Below are 17449 nucleotides of genomic sequence, written 5' to 3'. Positions count from 1 at the left end.
GCACGAAATCGTTAAGACGCCTCAACACTTCCGTATCTGATATAAGCATGCAGTATCTGATTTAAAGCCAAGCTTCAGGCACTGGTCATACGATTGAATTTTGTTTTGTTTATAGTCTCACTATCTACGAATTCACTACAAAGAAACTATGGTGGTTCCATTGATCTCGTTCAACTACAGCTCAGGATCAGAGTCTACTGATACGAGCCAGCCGGCGTGTTTGCATATTATACACTGTATACGTGTCAATAAAGCAAACGTTAAATTAATTGAATTGTGAAAATCAAAAACAAGAAAAATCATTTTCAACCTGATTTTATAGGTGATTTTCAACAACTATTGTACGCAATTTTCAATGGCAGGACAAGCGTGTTAGCATACGTTTAATAGACACTAATGTCAAAGTAGTTACTCTCAATAACGTACTCGATTTCGTCCCGTTGCAGAAAAGCAGTGTTCGTTGACCCACATTACCCCCAGTTCTCTGCCTTAGAGTATCGTTTTTCATTGATTTGTCCATGCAGACACTCCTAATTAACTCGTTGGGTATCGAACAACCCTGGATTGGGTCTCCGTATAGTCGACGACCGATTCCGTTGTCGTCCGGCATATTCGCCCGTACAGCCCCGCCGTTCATTGACTTCGAACGACTGCACGCCACCTGCTCTTACGGTTGCTATTTCCAACTTCGCTAATGCCGTTCTATCACTGATTTGTCTGCGTCGCTACAGGGTATGTAGTATTCAACGCCTGCATTACCAACGCTTCCGAGTCAGCCATGGACGGTTAATATTTGATTTTTGTACCCTGTTGATAAATTTCAGCTAACTTTTACGATTTACGACATCTATACGACACATAAACATATTCAGACAGTATTCATAGTGGCTTCTTTTCACAGGTTCGCACATAATAATGTTGGCGTCATCAAGAGAGGCAAGTTTCGTTAGAGTTTGAACACCGTTAAAATCAGCTGACTTAGCTCTTGAAGAGTGTTGGGCTCGGTCATGCGGCCTTAACATATATATTTATGTCGAAAGCGCATTCTGTAGAAGTGACATATCTGTTTTGGGTTTCCTACAAGCCCATCTCTATTTTAAAACCTGATAAAGATTTGCCTTTCTTTACAGGAATAAATCCACCATAAAAAAGTGACGAGTCTGCAAAATGGCAAACCTGTTGTACAGAAACGCCAATTTTTTCGACTATTGCAGTCCGCTTTAGTTAACTGGCAGGCAACAGCAGCAGCTATAATGAGCTGAGAATAAAAGTTGATGAAAATGGTGCCAGTGAAAAAAAAAATAAGATGCCTCGTGGGCAACGTCCGCTCAGGACGGATGATCCACCTTCACTTACTATTTATTAATACGCTTTACAACTAGTTGCTTATTTGACATAGTGATAGCCTGGTTTATATAATGGTTTGAATTCTTGTCCTAAAGAAAACATATTTATGGAATTTAAATTTATTCCTTCGCTGCTGTTACTTCTAACATCCTGTCTCTGACTTACAAATGTATAAATATTGACCTGGCCGTTGGATGAGAAAGATGATCTTCGCTTCACCTATGTTGTTATAGTCTCACTATTACTGACTGTCTTTATCGGAAGCATCCAATTGCCTGGTAAAATTTCTGTTCTTCAATTTTCTAACTGTTTAAAAACGGTTGATTATATACGTGTTATTGAAATCTTGCCTATACTGCCCTATATCCCTTAGTAAAGACTCTAGCGTCGTCTTACATGACATCGAAACAGACCTTACTTTCCGTTCGCTTAACCTGACGACTTTTTCTGTGGGTTTTTCTGGTGCTACCCCAAAAAACATACCATCGTAACGTGCTATGTGAATTTGTTTTGCATACATGCACTGTATTTTCAAGGAAAATAGAAATATTAATGTAATGGGAATAACTTGTTGTTATATTAGTGAAGGCCGAACCGAGGGATCCGAACATCCATCTGGGTATCAGTCTTTATAGCAATATATAAAAATTTCAGTCTTCTAATTTGAATCGCCGTGTTTGTTATATAATCTGGTGTTTAAGTCAAATCAAGTACGTCTGTATTGGGCCAACGGAGAATATATATAGTAAGTTTTGCTCGAATTTCGCTCTGAAGGCCGGCTGATCCAACTGAAAACTCTATGTAAAAGTGCGTTTCGAGTACGTGGTGAAGATATGAAACATCAACTTCATAATCATTTTCAAACAATGAGGCTGCTTTATTTCTCTATGAGGTCCTATCAAGTATAAAGGCTTATCATTCCTGTTACGGTCCGCGAAGAGCGTTGCGTGCCTCTGATGAGAAACAGATATACTAAATCTTCATTAGCTTTCAAATATCTGTCACAGACGCTAACATCACCTGCATGCGCTATATGTCAGATTATAATGTACTGAGATACAGAACCGCAAATCGCTCGATCCGTTGAATACGTCTAGAGAGCTTCACACGCTGGCCTACTTCATACTATTTATAACAGTTCCAATGCAAACAGTGATTACTATCAATCAGTGGCCTTCAATCGACTATTCAGTTGAGGAATAACGAGGATAATATCTAGTATAACAAGAATTATGTTATATCGTGCACCGTTTTGATTGATCCACTGTTAAAAGTCGGGATCGTATGAGCGCGCCACGATCTGAACGATTAAGTCCCTGCCTCGAAAGGGCGACGGTGGCTGATTCGAGCTTTGCTGCATGATTCATACTGTCTACATGAAGTCGCGCAGCATCGGACGTCAAATAATAAGATTCGAATCCTTCTTTTTCACTATATGATTTTCAATCGTTAAATATACTCCGTACGGTTGAAACTTTTTGCCAGTGTAAAGCTTTAAAAATACACATATCTCATTCTGTACAGCAAACCCCCGTCTTTACGCTTGTGGCTTGACCACGCTCTTTAAGGGACAGTTCAGCTTCAATTTCGTTTCTAACTTCCAAATAATTTGCAAATGGGAGAGGTCATATAAACAAAGTTCAGTGTTTAAAGAGACAGTGCAATATCATCAAAAGCAAGCAATAACAAAGTAATGCAAGGCTACCATAGGTATCGCATTGCATAGCAATAAATTGAAAGCAGCTATACATGTGACGCGTGCATAGCTGGCTTTTTGACAGTAATATATTTGAACTGACATAGGCGGCTGACGAATTTTGTGGATCCGTCCATGTCTCAAGCGTCTATCAGTGCAACTGAATCGCATCCTCGCAAAGCCCGCCGTCGCCGATTCAAGCGTAATTATACGGCAAACGGCTACAGTGAACCGGGGCTCAACCCTTTGGATTTTTGACGAACACCCAATTGAAGGGTTGCCAGTCGTCCCTTCGTTAGGAGACAATCAAGCCATCATGCACGAAGTAACGGTAGCTGCTATCGCTGTAGTAAATTACGCAACATCGTCGTAGCGCTGGTAGCAAAATCCGACGGGGCAAGTCTTCTTGGAAGATCCTGGTTCGCAGTAGCTTAATAGCGGAATGGTCTATGTGACTCCTGTGCGCGCTGCGTGCACAAACATACGTATACAGTATACGTTATAGTGACTCAATCTGGGCTTCGGTTTGCCTCGATACGCGTTGCCTTCAATACTCCCTGTCACTACGTAGAGTCTGTCGCAAAAGTAACGTTAGCGATTCCCTTATATTGCTAAAAATAGTTGGTAGCAGGATTTCTCTTCGATAGCACCATTCTATTCTATTGAATCGTTTTAATAATATGATTATTAACAAAGTCTAGTTGTCGGGTACACCGAAAACGACACAATGACGCAATGTTTTCTATAGGCTTTTCTTAGCGAAATTTAGTAAGATTGGCCAGCACCCGATGCAGCAATGACACTGATTGTGCCCTTGTTTATTTCAATTGAGACAATTACGCCAGCTATTGTGACCTGCTCCAATATAAATGTAATGAAGTTAACCGCTTGCATTTTACGATATTGTATGCGGCAACGACTTCAGGCTACAGGCAAGTTCATAGAAGTTTTTCCAGTTCTTTTTCTGACTGTGTACCAATTGGCGCTCTTTTCGGTTTGTATATTTTATCGATATTCATGCAAATTTAAAAAGACTGTTCTGAAGATAAAGTAGTCTTCGTGCACAAAAATTTATTACACCGGCACCATTAGGGGAACATATCTCTAATAATATTAGTGAGGTTTGATCTGAAAGATTGAAACTAAAAAAAAAGATGCATATATATACAGAGCGTCGCAGCTCGACTATTGCTTATACAAGTGGGAATTATTAAATGTTAAAAAGATGTATAGATTCTGACTTAACCTTGATGAACTTTATTGATAGTGATGATGGGTGTTTTCAGACAATCGTTCCGAAATGTGTTCCTTGTGTGTTGACTTGTTGCCGCACAATAGCTGGAAACCCCGCACAGCGCGGGTTCCCGCAGGTGTCCGGGGCATTCGATCGGAGTTGGAGACCTTGCCCTCCGTGACGGCTGCCTATTCGGCTGCGGGGATTCCCACCCAGTTTGTTGTCTTATAGTTGCGCATGTTGTAGTAACGATGTGGTTCAGCAAGGCGCGAGCCCCATGTACCGCACAGGCAGCCCATTGACGTGGCGGGACTGGCTGCTCCTTGCCCAGCCGTTTCGGGAGAGAACTCTCACTTTCTATAAGACGCACGCGTTCGTTTAACCGACAGACACCGTAAGTGCTGTAGCACACGTATGGCGCATGCTGCTGCCCAGGCAAACACCTCAGCTAGATAGCGTTGTAGCATCAACGGACTTAAGAGATCTTTGTGGCTTTCTATCAGCCGGGCCTAAAAACTGCAGAAGGACGTCTTACGAAAATTGTTGAGTGCAGGCGAGAATACTGCTTCGAGCTGTATTGACGTAGAAACTTAAAACAGTGTTATAATTGTGTAACTTCAAAGAAAGCCCTGCAACGTAGTATAAATCGCTAAAAAATACGAAGTGCTAGATAACATTGTGAAAAGAGACGGCTAGAAGACAAGTGTACAGGAAACGTCACACTCGATAGGAGGCAAAGTTACGTATAGGTCAACAAAGGATTACAAACACGAACCGTGAATAGAAAACTTACCAACAATTCAGCTGTGACTTGGTACCCGTTTGGTGACTAGTGACCAATGATCGTAAGTATCGACAATGTGGCAATGGCAAACACAACAGTAGAGCCGAGTAGATGAGGAGTTGAAAAAAGTGGACCGGGCATATGTGAATGGTAAAATTTGAAACTATTTTTTAGGAAAAAATGACTCTATTCCCTCGCATCTCTAATGTGTATATTCATCTTGGAAATAGGTAAAGCAATTGGTATCGGTTGAACGTGTTCGTTCTCCGGCTGTCTTACTTCGATACTTAACTGAATGATAAAATATATTTGCGTATAGTAAGATTTCGTACAAATGGGTGTCATTACTGGAAGCCATCTGAAATGGACATGTTGTTCGGACCGGTTAAGCCGTTTTTGCTTCAGTTAGTTGTATTTTACCGCCTATTTAAAAGTATTACCGCTGCGTTTAGCAGGCTATTGCTGACGCATAGTTTTACGTAAAAGTCCTACAACGGAGCTGATACAATGTAGGGCTCCGGAAGTTGCTATGTTGTTTTGTCTATCCACAGATTTGTCGTAGAGGTTCTAAATCTATGTCGTAACTTCCGAAATGTGCTAAAAATATATATCTTAAGTAGACCCGAACTTTTTGTCGCCTTTTATCTACTGATAGAAATGGGCAAGTTCGCATCTGGCAATAATATGATGGTCATCAATCACACTAAATTTCAAAATGTAATTTTGCATGTTTTTTTTTCTACTTTTTTTATTTTTTGTTTACAATGCCTTTCGATGATTCACGTTAATTCATGCCGACAGTTTGTTGACTATTTTCACATCGCCGTCAACATTTCCGTTTGCTGCAGAAGTACAACTGATAGAATATGTTCGTCAGTCTCAATATTATAGGCTTTTCACCCTCCGACCTCATCACCAGTCGTCATTTTTACCCCTATTTTAACCGAGTACAGAAGCATTTTCGATACGATAATAGTTTCCTGCAATGATTGCGCGATTTTATATGTTTAATATATCGAAGACGCGTAACAATAGCTTCAGATGGTTCAGTTGACGTACCTCACTCGCTATACGACAGCTTTAGAATGAAAACTTGTAACCTTACAAACGTGGCCCTTATAATAACCTCGAAGAACTGGTAAAAAGTAATTCAAATATATGAAGATGATCAAATGTTGTAGAACGAACATGTGATCTCACAGCTGGAAGCGTATCAGGTCTGAATGTATGGCGTTGGTTGATGGCACGTTTGATTCTTTCGAAGAGCTGGACGATTCTTTTCGATTAACGCCGCACAGAGACGCTTCAAGCTAATCGATATGACAAATAATAATCATTGTTTGTCCTGTTGGGGGGAATATTTATTTACCCTTTTTAGTAAAACCTCGTACGGTAGGCTTTCCTCGTCTTCCTTGCTAGTAATCTTACAATGCTATATTTCATGAGAAGGCATTTGAATTCTGGAGAAACAACTGTAATACGTCTTACAAGAATACCATCGGTAGCTCCAGTTCCTTGATTTACCGTACCTCTTCTTTCTATTTCCTCATGACCGTATTTTCGAATATAAATACGCGACGTGGGCGCACGAGCGATGTGAACTCTTGTTTTTAAAAGTAAAAAAACGAGATAACCCAGTTATATGTAATCGATAGGGAATATAAAGCTGATTTTCAGCGCATAAAATGAAGCAAGACAGAAGAGCAGAGTAATTATCTTGAGATATGTGAAATGCAGGCGTCTGCAGCCGGTGAAGGCATACATATTCGTGAATATTCGGCTTCCCAGACGAATTAAGCGGCCGATGGCAATAAAAATTAGTGTCGAGATACTGAAGCAATATCGAACTCAGCTTCTAGGTTAGTCTGCGGCCTTTCTTGCGTACTGGAGATAACTTCAGAGCGGGTTTTATAATACAATACGTATCTGCTGAGCACCGCTAGACACGTTGGCGCACAATAGTTACAGGAAGAAAAAAAGGGCTTCGAAGTGATCAAAAGCATACTGAAATGCGTATAGACACTTCACATCCGGACACAAGCAGAGATAAAGGACTAACTAATTGTCGTAATTCAAGGATGAAGCTTACTCGTAGATAAAAGTGTTATTTATCGGTGCGAAATAATGGAGTTCCATTGATTTGCTGAAAATCGTCAAGTTTTTAGTAGCGAAACTCCTTAAGGACTAGAGAATCATTGTAAAATATTTAGACATAATGAGTGGCCCTTAGCAAATGTGATGCCGAAAAATTGGGCAGTGGGCAAATGATTAGGTTTAGGGAATCCAAAATTAACATTACCGCAATCTGCATTTAAGTCACTGGCCATGTAATCTCAACCAGTCTGATAAGCGTCGGGCAACGAAAAGAAGGCTATAATGACCGTGAGAAGCGTCATGAATAAGGTTATGCTCAGATAGGTCAGACAAAGAGACTAATAGGCGAGGTTTAAAACACTGAAATTAAGGTTTTTTCTAGTTCCAGATGGATGTAACGAGCGCGCTGTATATCGAAATAGTCCAATACGGCAGAAGCTTTCTGAGGTGTACATAATTTTGAAAACAATATATTGATAAGAAAATATTTTAGCAAGTGCTAACTTTTGTTTGTGTTTGACGTTTTTGCCTTCGCAGATGACAGAAGCAATGTTATGGGTGACAGCGCTACTTCTGGCTGTAGGAACGGAAGCGGCGAACGCTTCACGAGGTTCGTCGAGTTTGACCGATGTTTTATCATCGCAAGTACAAAGTTAGAGCTCTAGTTAAACTGACTTTGATCCGATTTGACTTCACGAGAGGGACTTCGGCAGCATTAAGATATGTTAGGCTACATTAAACAAAATCCCACTGTTGAAAAAATGACATCATTCGGAAACTCATTGTATCTGATATGAGTGGATTGGCCACTTTAGTCGTTTGCTATAGGCACATGCTACATTCTCTATACATGATCACCAACCCAGCAACTCGCTTGATTTCTGTAACCAAAACAGCTATTTAAACAGTAAATAAATCTATTAGATACATATAAACGTTAGAGTACCATCTTTTGTAGCGTCGATTGGCTTATACGTATTATGTATGGCAGTATGAGATATGTAAACGAGACGAGAAGCCCGTATAAAATTTGATAATTGTTTATGTCGGCCATAATAGACAGAGTCAACTAACCCACCGTTGCCGAGACCCAACTGCTCGTCAACTGTATGCGACTGCCAGGCCGACGTTTAATTGCCATTGGTCGCCAATCCCCATATCCCAACAAAGTTATTAACTTCATCGTAGGGATGGATGAACGGTTTCAGATATAATAATACTAATCTCAGTTTGATTTGGTTTGATATAAGCTGACAGATCTAAGTTAATATAAAGGCGCTTCTCATTTTCTGCATATTTAATGGTAACGTTACTGGTTATTACCGCGTGTTATATCTGGGTTCTAGCATCTATTTAACGGCACCTACTTGTATCGAACAGATACAACGTAAGAAACGTTTTGACATTGAATTTGGCAAAAAAAAAAAACATTTTGATGTAGCTAAAGAAAACTGTTATTTATTAGTCAGTTGTTTTGATACAATTTCACGAAACAGGAAAAAGGTGGCCACACAGGTTAAAAAGGGCTAGCAAGGTGAACCCTTTACTGGAAACACAGTTGCCATCCGCGACGCTAATGCAACAAAAAAATATTTTGTATTTATTTATTTAAGAGTGCCTACTTAGTTTAATCTAAAACTTTAAACATTTACGGATACTGTTATCTGATTTGGGTGCACTTCAAGCTAACAAACGAAGCCTCTCGTATATACTATGTACCTGATGTAGTAGAGTTTTGAGATTCAAACAAGAGATACGGCAAAAGTCTGACATAACAGCAGTGCTCCTTAGCGGATATCCCGTGTCGTTAAAGCTAACAGGTTGATTACGCTTCAGCAGATTCTGAGTAAATCACTTTTCCCGACTAAGTCCTATTGACATAAAAAAGCTTCTCTGTCCCCAATCCCCTAACTCAAAAATTGTGCCTTATTAGCTTCAAAAATACAGGCCACACACGCAGCTAACTCTGCGACTTTTTTTTTACATGTATTCATTGGATACGTGACTTCTTGCCCTATCGATCATTCGTTCCTCTATGTCCCACGCTCGCTCTGCTTCCATACAGCTCTACACAATTGTGCAACTGCATTGTTACATTGTTATCGTTGACAACTTTCCGTCAAACTTTATTTATTTTCTATTTGTCTGTCAGTCACAGGGGCAAGACAAAGTTACAAGAGACATCATTTTTATCATCTGCACATGGCACATATGTTATTCACTACCATCGAAACAGCCGTACCGCTGTGTTGCTTTGTAGCGGAATCTGAGCCTGTGACCCGTCGAACTCGTACTATGTGAGCGGCTAATGATTTTCGGCTAGTCTGTGCACGTGTGCGTGGCATTACTCATACAGGTGTTCTCTGTGTCCACAACGCGGGCATTACCACAAAATTCGAATCAAGCGACTTGCACATATGTTCGTTGTGCGTGGCTTTTCAAGATAAGCTCGGACAACGGGAAAAAGGGAAAGTGAGGGGAACATGCGGGGCAACATTGATCCTTCTATAGTATTGTCGGTCTGACTGCGTGCGCACGACGGTCTGTTCCGGTGACCGCCTGAGTGCTTGCCAGCCAAGTCCTCCGGGCTAATGATGGCTGAGCGAAGCGAATGAAGATAATGTAAAAGCTAACAGTTAAGCTACAGACATCAAAGGGATGTCGAAGCACAGCACCGACATCCCCATAGCTTTGCCTAGTGCGGAGTTTCGCCTGCCTAACTTCATCTTCCAAGAAAACTTTCGCTTCAACAGGAAAATAACCATAACAAAAAGCAGCTAAAGTAAGAGTTGGAAGTGCTGAAACAGGAGTCGGGCCACAAAAACGAATCAGGCACAAGGTAATGAGGATCAGGCAAGCATTGCAATGCCAGCGATATAACCACACAAGTATACACACATTTTTGCCCAAAAAAACTGAATCACTGCTTTGAATCTACCAAAAACAGGGGGTCACCTCCTTCCCGTTACATATAATAATGCAGAAGGAAAGACTTCTTTCGCCGATGAGATCACGTGAAAATGTAAACGCGTATATTAATACAATGATTTCTGTAAAGGTTACATTGTGGTGGCAAAGTGTACTGCTGTCCATTCCCTCGACAACGTTCATCAAGGATCACACTTTCCTGGAACAAAATGGTCGCTGACGTGGTTGCTTTCACTGATACCGACTACTCAGGTGCTCTCCCACAATATAAAAGTTTTCTGTAAGGATACGAAGCCCAAAAAATGCAATTGTAAAAAATTAACATGCAAAAACACGACTACACAAGTAGTCAGTAATAATAAGGTCCTAAAGTCACCCAATTGACTCTTACAGATGGTAGTATAACAGAAGTAAGTACAGGTAGTCCTCGCGAGGTGCGTTATGTCATGGCAGTGAAGGATGCGAACGACACGTCTGTCTACGAGACTCAGTCTGGCTCGAAAATCATCATTGGCCGGGCAGCTCGAGCTCGAGCTGACCTGATTGCTAGACATCACGAGCAGGTATAATCAATGTTTGTTTTGATACGAAGGAACCAACTGCACCAACTACAAATTCAGATATTATCGAAACACCTGGTTGCAGATGAAATGGAGTGTCGCTAACTAGACTTTTTGTCTTGCTTCACAGAGAATTGCCCACAATAACGCGACACTCCCGTTCGAAAGCCGGCAACGGCAGGGCCGAATCGTCAACAACGCAGTTGCGGTCGCCCCTGAGTCGCGAATCGTTAACGATCCCGAAGCATATGCGCACATTCCAGCATTTGGGGGCACACCACCCACCACAGGATTTCAGCCAGTCGAGGTGAGCTCAGTATAACACGACGAAGTTGAACGTTTTCTTGGTATCCGTTGCCATTTGGAGGATTGACATGTTGGATTACGTCGTTGTCTTACAAAAGCTAACCGGTTCTCGGATTCGATTTGCTAGAAAAAGTACTGAGAATCCTCTTTCTCCATTGACAAGTAAACAAATAAAACAAATATTGCTTAATGTTACCCAGCTCACCTTTGCAAGTATTTTTGTAAATAGGGGAATCGGTTTTATTAGGTTTTGCATTTTGAATAAGAAGACGTACAACAAACGCGTTCCGTTTCGTGAACAGGCGAATGCCACGCACTGCGTCATAACTTGTTCATGCTTTAGTAGCAGATTGTAGAGCTACTTAAGAGTGTGGACAGAAGATCAGGCGCAGCGTTAATGCCTTAGCTGGCTGCGTCGAATGGCTTCATAGTTCCACATACTGACAGATTCAAGGAACCGCACAGTCAGGTCATTGTTACTTCTGTTGGATACCGACAAAAAGTAGACAGCGTAATCTGAAAGCCATTTGGAAAGGTACTTGAACAATCGTTACTCTTTACAGCAAAGATAATCCGCCATAGGTGTTGATTTACCAATCATCGCACCAATCGAACGTCAAATCCCAATAAAGAAAAGTCCGATCGATTGGATAGATCCGTATCAAGATCGTTGTCTTTGAGTTGTGTAAGATAAGGCAAAATTGGTTCAGGCTTATCACCAGAGACGTCCACCGATTTGCTCACAGATCAGATTAAATGTTACTGAAATATTTAAGTTGTTTAGAGCACATGGAAAAACTGTTAAAAAAATTTGTTTCTTTCCAGTAAAATTACTCAAACGCCAGGTTAACTATTTTTATTTATATTTATTTAAGATCATAATGTACGAAGAGTATGTACGTATATTTAGATGTTTGCCTCATTCTAACATGTTATTTGCTCTTGATATTTACAGAGCATTCGTAAAGACGATGTACAATTGTCGCAGGTCTTGACGACTTCTCAGCATACAGCGAAAAAGGCGTTTGAAAGGATAAACATTATTGATAAAAGGTATAGGCCAGTGGAAAAGCCTATATATGACAAGCGCATTGTGAACCGTCCGTATGTACCCATTGGAGGATCACTCCCATCGCTGGGTCCGATTCCGCCAGCCGCACAAGATGAATGTGTTTGTGTGCGCCACTACCAGTGCGATAAGGATGGATTCCTGATCGGGAGCACGTCAGGATTTGGAGTGGACTCGTATGGATCTAACGCTGGATCGTATCCACCAAATCTGGGATTTGCAGAGCCTATTTCGCCACCGCCGCCCCGTCGATTCGATCCTGTACCTCACCATGACCAGTCTTTTCTTGATATAGACGAACGCTCCAATGATGATAACGAGGAGCTGAGTCTAGAAGGCCGCAGTGCGGACTCCAAGGCTAATAAACGTGCCAAGGACGATGAGCAGACCAAACAGGACAACGATATGTCTCGCCCAAAGCGAGAGCTGCCAACTTTGAATGTAAGCGTAAATAGCTTGGTTCAAGATCTCATTAGTCAAGTCGGATAATAATTAGCAGGAGTCCCTTCTCACGCAGTAGTGAAAAAAGTATAAGTTTAGCTTTGTGAATCGAGATTACAATGCAAAAAAACAAGGCTTGTTTGGGCCGTTTTTTGTCAAAAAGGGCCAGCATGGGCCAGAAGAGACAGTCGTGTTGGTAACATGTGCTCGTTATTGCGCAAAGCCATATATTTTAATGCGTAAGTAAAAGTAAATCAACAGTATCTGCTCCAGAAAGCTATAGTCTTCCTTTTTTTACAACTAGGATTCTTTCAGAAGGGTGCTATTTGGTGCCTTTTATGCTGATCTATTGAGCAGCTTATTGTTCGACGTCCACAGCGTATTGCGTTAATTGGAACGAGCAAGCGATCCATGAGAGACATTCGTATTTTATCATGAATACTGTTATATCGCTGAAAGTACTACTTTGAATAGTATGGATTTACTAATGGTAACAATCTTCGCGTCGTAACTATGCTTTCGTTTATATCACAGTTAATAAAGGCACAAATCAGGAAATAGATCCTTATCTGAAAAGGCACCCTGTAGATGAACCTTAGCTAGCAGCTCTTTTAGCCTAAAACTGAAATACGACATCTGTAATGCTAGGCTCGCATTATATACAGTTATGTAAAAAAAATCCTATACAGACGTATAAATTTACGCAATCTTGGAGTTTCAGCAACTGGATCTGTTCCATATCCAACATTTGTGGTTCATTCTACTCAGGTTCTCAACGTTCTCATCTTTAATACCCATTAATTTTCACGTAGTGTGCTTATCTGTAAGAACCTCAAATGGTATATGATGCTAAGAATCTCTAAGTATGAATCTCTAATATGATGCTAAGTAGTTCGGAAAGAAAACTCCAGCAGCTTTGCCCAACTTGTCACAACTGTCCCTATATTTGTGACAACCGGCGACGCAATTACATGGACGTCTTTTATACCAATGCAAGCTCCTACTGAAGTATCTGGAAACCTCCAGACATTTACCTATTGCCTGCCTTCAATGATGTTTCATTACGGTAATCTTGCTGCGTCGCCTTCAGCGAAGCCAGCGCACCGTCTAAATGCCATGTAATCCGTGGGGCTGGGCAATGTAGGGGCACTTGGCTCAAGGAGTCTTAACGTTAGAGCCTTTTCATCTGCTGCGCAACGTCGCATCATCGATGACGCTGCTTCCCTTCTTATGGCCATGACCAGTGGAGCGCGCTGGGCTTACATGCTATGCTTTCGTAATGGGGGCACAATGTCTTCATTCAGTAGCTGTATAGTAGTAATATCGGGCTCTATCAGAAAGAAAAGTGGTCCAAACATTGGCTGCAAACAGCGATAGTCTTCAAAAATTCTTCTACTTCCGATGGAATCACAGAAGCGGGGGGTGGGTGCTAGTCGCGAAGCGTCATTGACGAAGACTACTACTCGATAACGTGATGTTAAATCGGAAAACCGCACAGCTGACAGAAAGGCATACTTGCATTGTTTTTGAGGAACGATAGATAAAAAAGTAGAACAAAAAGGCCTTATGCTCTGTTTTAGTAATCTATCAGTATTTTTTGCATAAGAAAAAAGATGATGTTCCTCGAGCAAATGGTAGAATATGATAACTAGATATTCATAACTGCAGCTAATTTACGCTGTTTTATTAGTACCTTCGCCTAGTCAACGATTATTTTCTTAAATTACAAAGTATTTTTTTCGTACAATGTTATTGAATTGGAGTGAATTGCTGAAGCACTTTCTCAATAGTAGACAACACGTAGTTCATTAAGGTATCGCACATCTAAATTGAAAGTTCAATGTTTTTTTCTTACACAGGAGAAGTTCATAGGCGAAATAAAAGATGATGAGGCTAATTCTACGAAGGGCGTTGAATCGCGACGTGAGGAAGCCCCAGCTTACGCAACGGAGATTATGCAGCGGATGCTAGGCGTCAACTTCGGACATTGTGGAGTACTTAAGACCTGCTGCAGAATCCCACCATCTTACGATCGTAACGCTCTTCCTGCTGATTCCTTCCCCCTGAAGGCGGCCGCCTTTGCGCCTGACAGCAAACGAGTTAATTCCTTCACCGATTTCGATAATAAGCCAGGTTTTGGCAAACAGGACTTCCCGCAAGCATTTGTTCCGTCTAGCGACTCCGATTTTTCTGGGGCTTACCCTCCTGTCAGTTCTATTGGGCTTCAGCAATCATATCCGACTTGCGGTTCCAGGAACTCGTACGGAGCCCGCGGACGTGTTGCCAACCTTAACTACCCTGAATCTGGAACCGACTTTGCCGAATTTCCTTGGCACGTCGGTATTATGAAACGACTCGGTCCGCACGAGTCCCTCTATGTGTGCGGCGGTGTACTTATTGCTAGTCAATGGATTGCTACAGCCGCCCACTGTCTTAAGAATCTCCGGCCTCATGAATTGAAAGTGCGCTTAGGTGAATGGGACGTCCATCGTGAGGATGAGTTATATGCTCACGTTGAGAAACTCGTTACGGACGTAGTTATCCACCCGGAGTTCTTTCCTGGTAATCTGAACAACGATTTGGCTTTATTGCGTATGGACGGCCCGGTTGATCTGAACGCCCCGCATATCGCCGCCGCCTGTCTACCTGAAGTGGCCGTTAACTTTATCGGACAGCACTGTTGGGTCACCGGATGGGGCAAGGACGCATTCGGCCCACAGGGCGCGTATCAGCACGTCTTACGCAAGGTCGACGTACCATTACTTGATCCTCTGGATTGCCAAGATCGTTTGCGCAAAACGCGTCTAGGACTTCTTTTCAAGCTGCATACGAGCTTTGTTTGCGCCGGAGGAGAACCTGGAAAGGATGCTTGCACGGTATGTACATTCTTGTCAATAGAGATCACCTCGTACGAACAAACATGGAGGTATCAAAATTATTGTTCCATCCGTTGTAAAAAGGGTGATAGTATTTATGTGGAAATAACTGATAACGAACAACTGATCGTTTGTACCCTTGCAGGGCGACGGTGGAAGTCCATTGGTTTGCGAAGATCAGGGCGTATGGAAGGTGGTGGGCCTCGTGTCATGGGGCATCGGATGTGGAACTCCTGGCGTGCCAGGTGTTTATGTAAATATGGCGAAGTTCCGACCATGGATCGAAACTGTCCTCGCTAGTGCAACCGTCGCATCTGAATAGATAGAACCGATTCATGGAGACGCTGGCCGTCTTTGCTCGAGCTTTTGTTCTCCCAGGATGCGTTGTTGTTTGCCAGTGCTTTAATAACAACAATAATAGCCGAAGCTTTATCTCAAAAGATACGTTCTGGTGAACTTATACAAGATGATATTCCTACATTATTTTTTTTGCGGCTGCCATCCAGTTAAAGAGTGAAAGTATGGCCAAAAAGATGAACTTACTTCCAGTCACTTGTTCTTGAAAATTAGGCAAGTATTCGAGAAAAACACTGTAAACGGTTCTTCTCCGTGAAGATACACGAAACAAAAATAGTCTGTTACGCAATCCGGTTGAACTCGACATGGAGAAAGCTGTTGAGTTTTATCAAGATGCTGTACTTGTCAAACAGCACATAGACATGGTGCAAACGACATTTCTGGTGATGACAAAAAACGTTACCATATCGTATATCTGAAACGGTGCTCGTGAACTAGAACTTTCTTTGATTAGTATCGCGAGTTAAAACGTAGAGATTTAACGCAATGGTGGTTCCTGTGTCACTATACAGATTCAAGCAGCCGCAAGAGTCGTATGTATACTATTATAAATAGCATCACTGCACATTATTTGCACTAATGAATAACATTCCACCTTGTTTGTAAATAGGCATTTCGCCATAGGGGCTAGACCCCGACCTTAACAGAGATGCTATAGATCCGATGTGTCTATCGTATAACAATATAAATCGATGCCAGACAAGGCCTTTTAAAAAGTACATTCAAGCTAAGAATATTCACAGAAACATAATAAGAGTTCGAGGGATGCAAGAATATAGTGCTGAACTTATATGGTCCGCACAGCATGTAACACCGCCAATCTAGTTCACACGTTTGTTAGATACCAACGGCAAGCTATTCAGCTACACCCGAGCGATCGGTCGCGAAAAGAAAGTACGATAGTAGATAGCCACTGGTCGTGCACTGAAGCATTTACAATATTTATAACGGATGCCACATCTGTTAGAAATTAACAGTTGGTTTAAATATTTATACTTGTTACAGCTAAAAAATAAAGCAATTTTATTTGAGAGTTAGTGAACGCAGCCTTTGTTTAGGAGCATAAAGAGGATTCAATTGAAGTCTACCTGAGGACAGGCGTTAGATCGTCGTCTGTTCTAATCGAAACACGGCGATTAGAAGAGGAGACTCACACAAAATATGCACGTCAGCATCCTAATGCCTGTGCATGTATTCCTTTACAATTCTATAGGCGAGACGTAAATTGTATTTGGCTACATAGGGTGCCGGTTTTTTTCGAAGTGCCTTTGGTACATAGCTGTCTATCTGTTTGTCCCTTCTGTTCCTTATTTTTCTACGCCGGCGACTGTGGTTTTACAAAATGCTTATGTTCTATTGATTCGTTCGTTGTCGACTTTGGACTTTGGTCAAGGACGCGAACTAACTATGATACTACGGTAGGCAACTTTTTTTCTACTTCTTCCGTTGCTCGACCACCGTATTCCGTCAGCTAACAATGGTCGTGAGGTGTTGCCAAAGCGGTTCCCCCGGGAGTATAGAGGTGAGTGGTTGATTTCGATCTGCATGTCATTAGTGAATATCGCGAAACGTTATACAATCGCACGTAAATGTTGTTTAATGATACATAACATAACCTACGTTATGTATGTTCCCTTCCTGCGTGCGCATTCGACAATTCCTATTTATTTTCTCGCAGAGATCAATATAAACGCTTCTTTAGATGGTGCCGCTAAGTTACTATGCTGCACCACCTATGCTCAATACGCTATCCGGGA

At 41.6% G+C, this 17449-nt stretch overlaps 1 protein-coding gene across 6 annotated transcripts; it reads left to right on the top strand.

Annotated features, from left to right (window-relative positions):
- The first annotated feature begins 576 nt into the window (after nt 1–576).
- On the top strand, nt 577–16729 carry LOC111245958 (uncharacterized). Of its 6 annotated transcripts, none has more exons than XM_022795010.2 (7): nt 577–732; nt 7693–7807; nt 10477–10646; nt 10774–10950; nt 11905–12459; nt 14319–15335; nt 15481–16729. In XM_022795010.2, exons 2-7 carry the CDS (start codon nt 7693–7695, stop codon nt 15655–15657), a joined length of 2211 nt encoding a protein of 736 aa, XP_022650745.1. In that variant the 5' UTR covers nt 577–732; the 3' UTR covers nt 15658–16729. The 6 variants fall into 6 exon arrangements, with proteins under 6 accessions (XP_022650745.1, XP_022650747.1, XP_086835321.1 ...); XM_022795012.2 differs by having other exon boundaries at nt 578–732; nt 7693–7765; XM_086979195.1 differs by lacking the exon at nt 577–732 and adding an exon at nt 4341–4671.
- Nucleotides 16730–17449: the final 720 nt, after the last annotated feature.

The sequence above is a fragment of the Varroa destructor genome, unplaced genomic scaffold, assembly GCF_002443255.2.
Source record: "Varroa destructor unplaced genomic scaffold, Vdes_3.0 BEIS01000002.1, whole genome shotgun sequence".
In the NCBI taxonomy this organism is placed as follows: Eukaryota; Metazoa; Arthropoda; class Arachnida; order Mesostigmata; family Varroidae; genus Varroa; species Varroa destructor.
The sequence above is the reverse complement of the archived record's forward strand: the minus strand, read 5'-3'. Positions and strand labels throughout refer to the sequence as shown.

Excerpts from the sequence above, each read along its gene's own strand:
- LOC111245958 (XM_022795009.2), top strand. Across the intron at positions 10,951-11,904 it reads CAGGATTTCAGCCAGTCGAG|AGCATTCGTAAAGACGATGT; the intron begins GTGAGCTCAGTA and ends TGATATTTACAG. Across the intron at positions 12,460-14,318 it reads GAGAGCTGCCAACTTTGAAT|GAGAAGTTCATAGGCGAAAT; the intron begins GTAAGCGTAAAT and ends TTTCTTACACAG.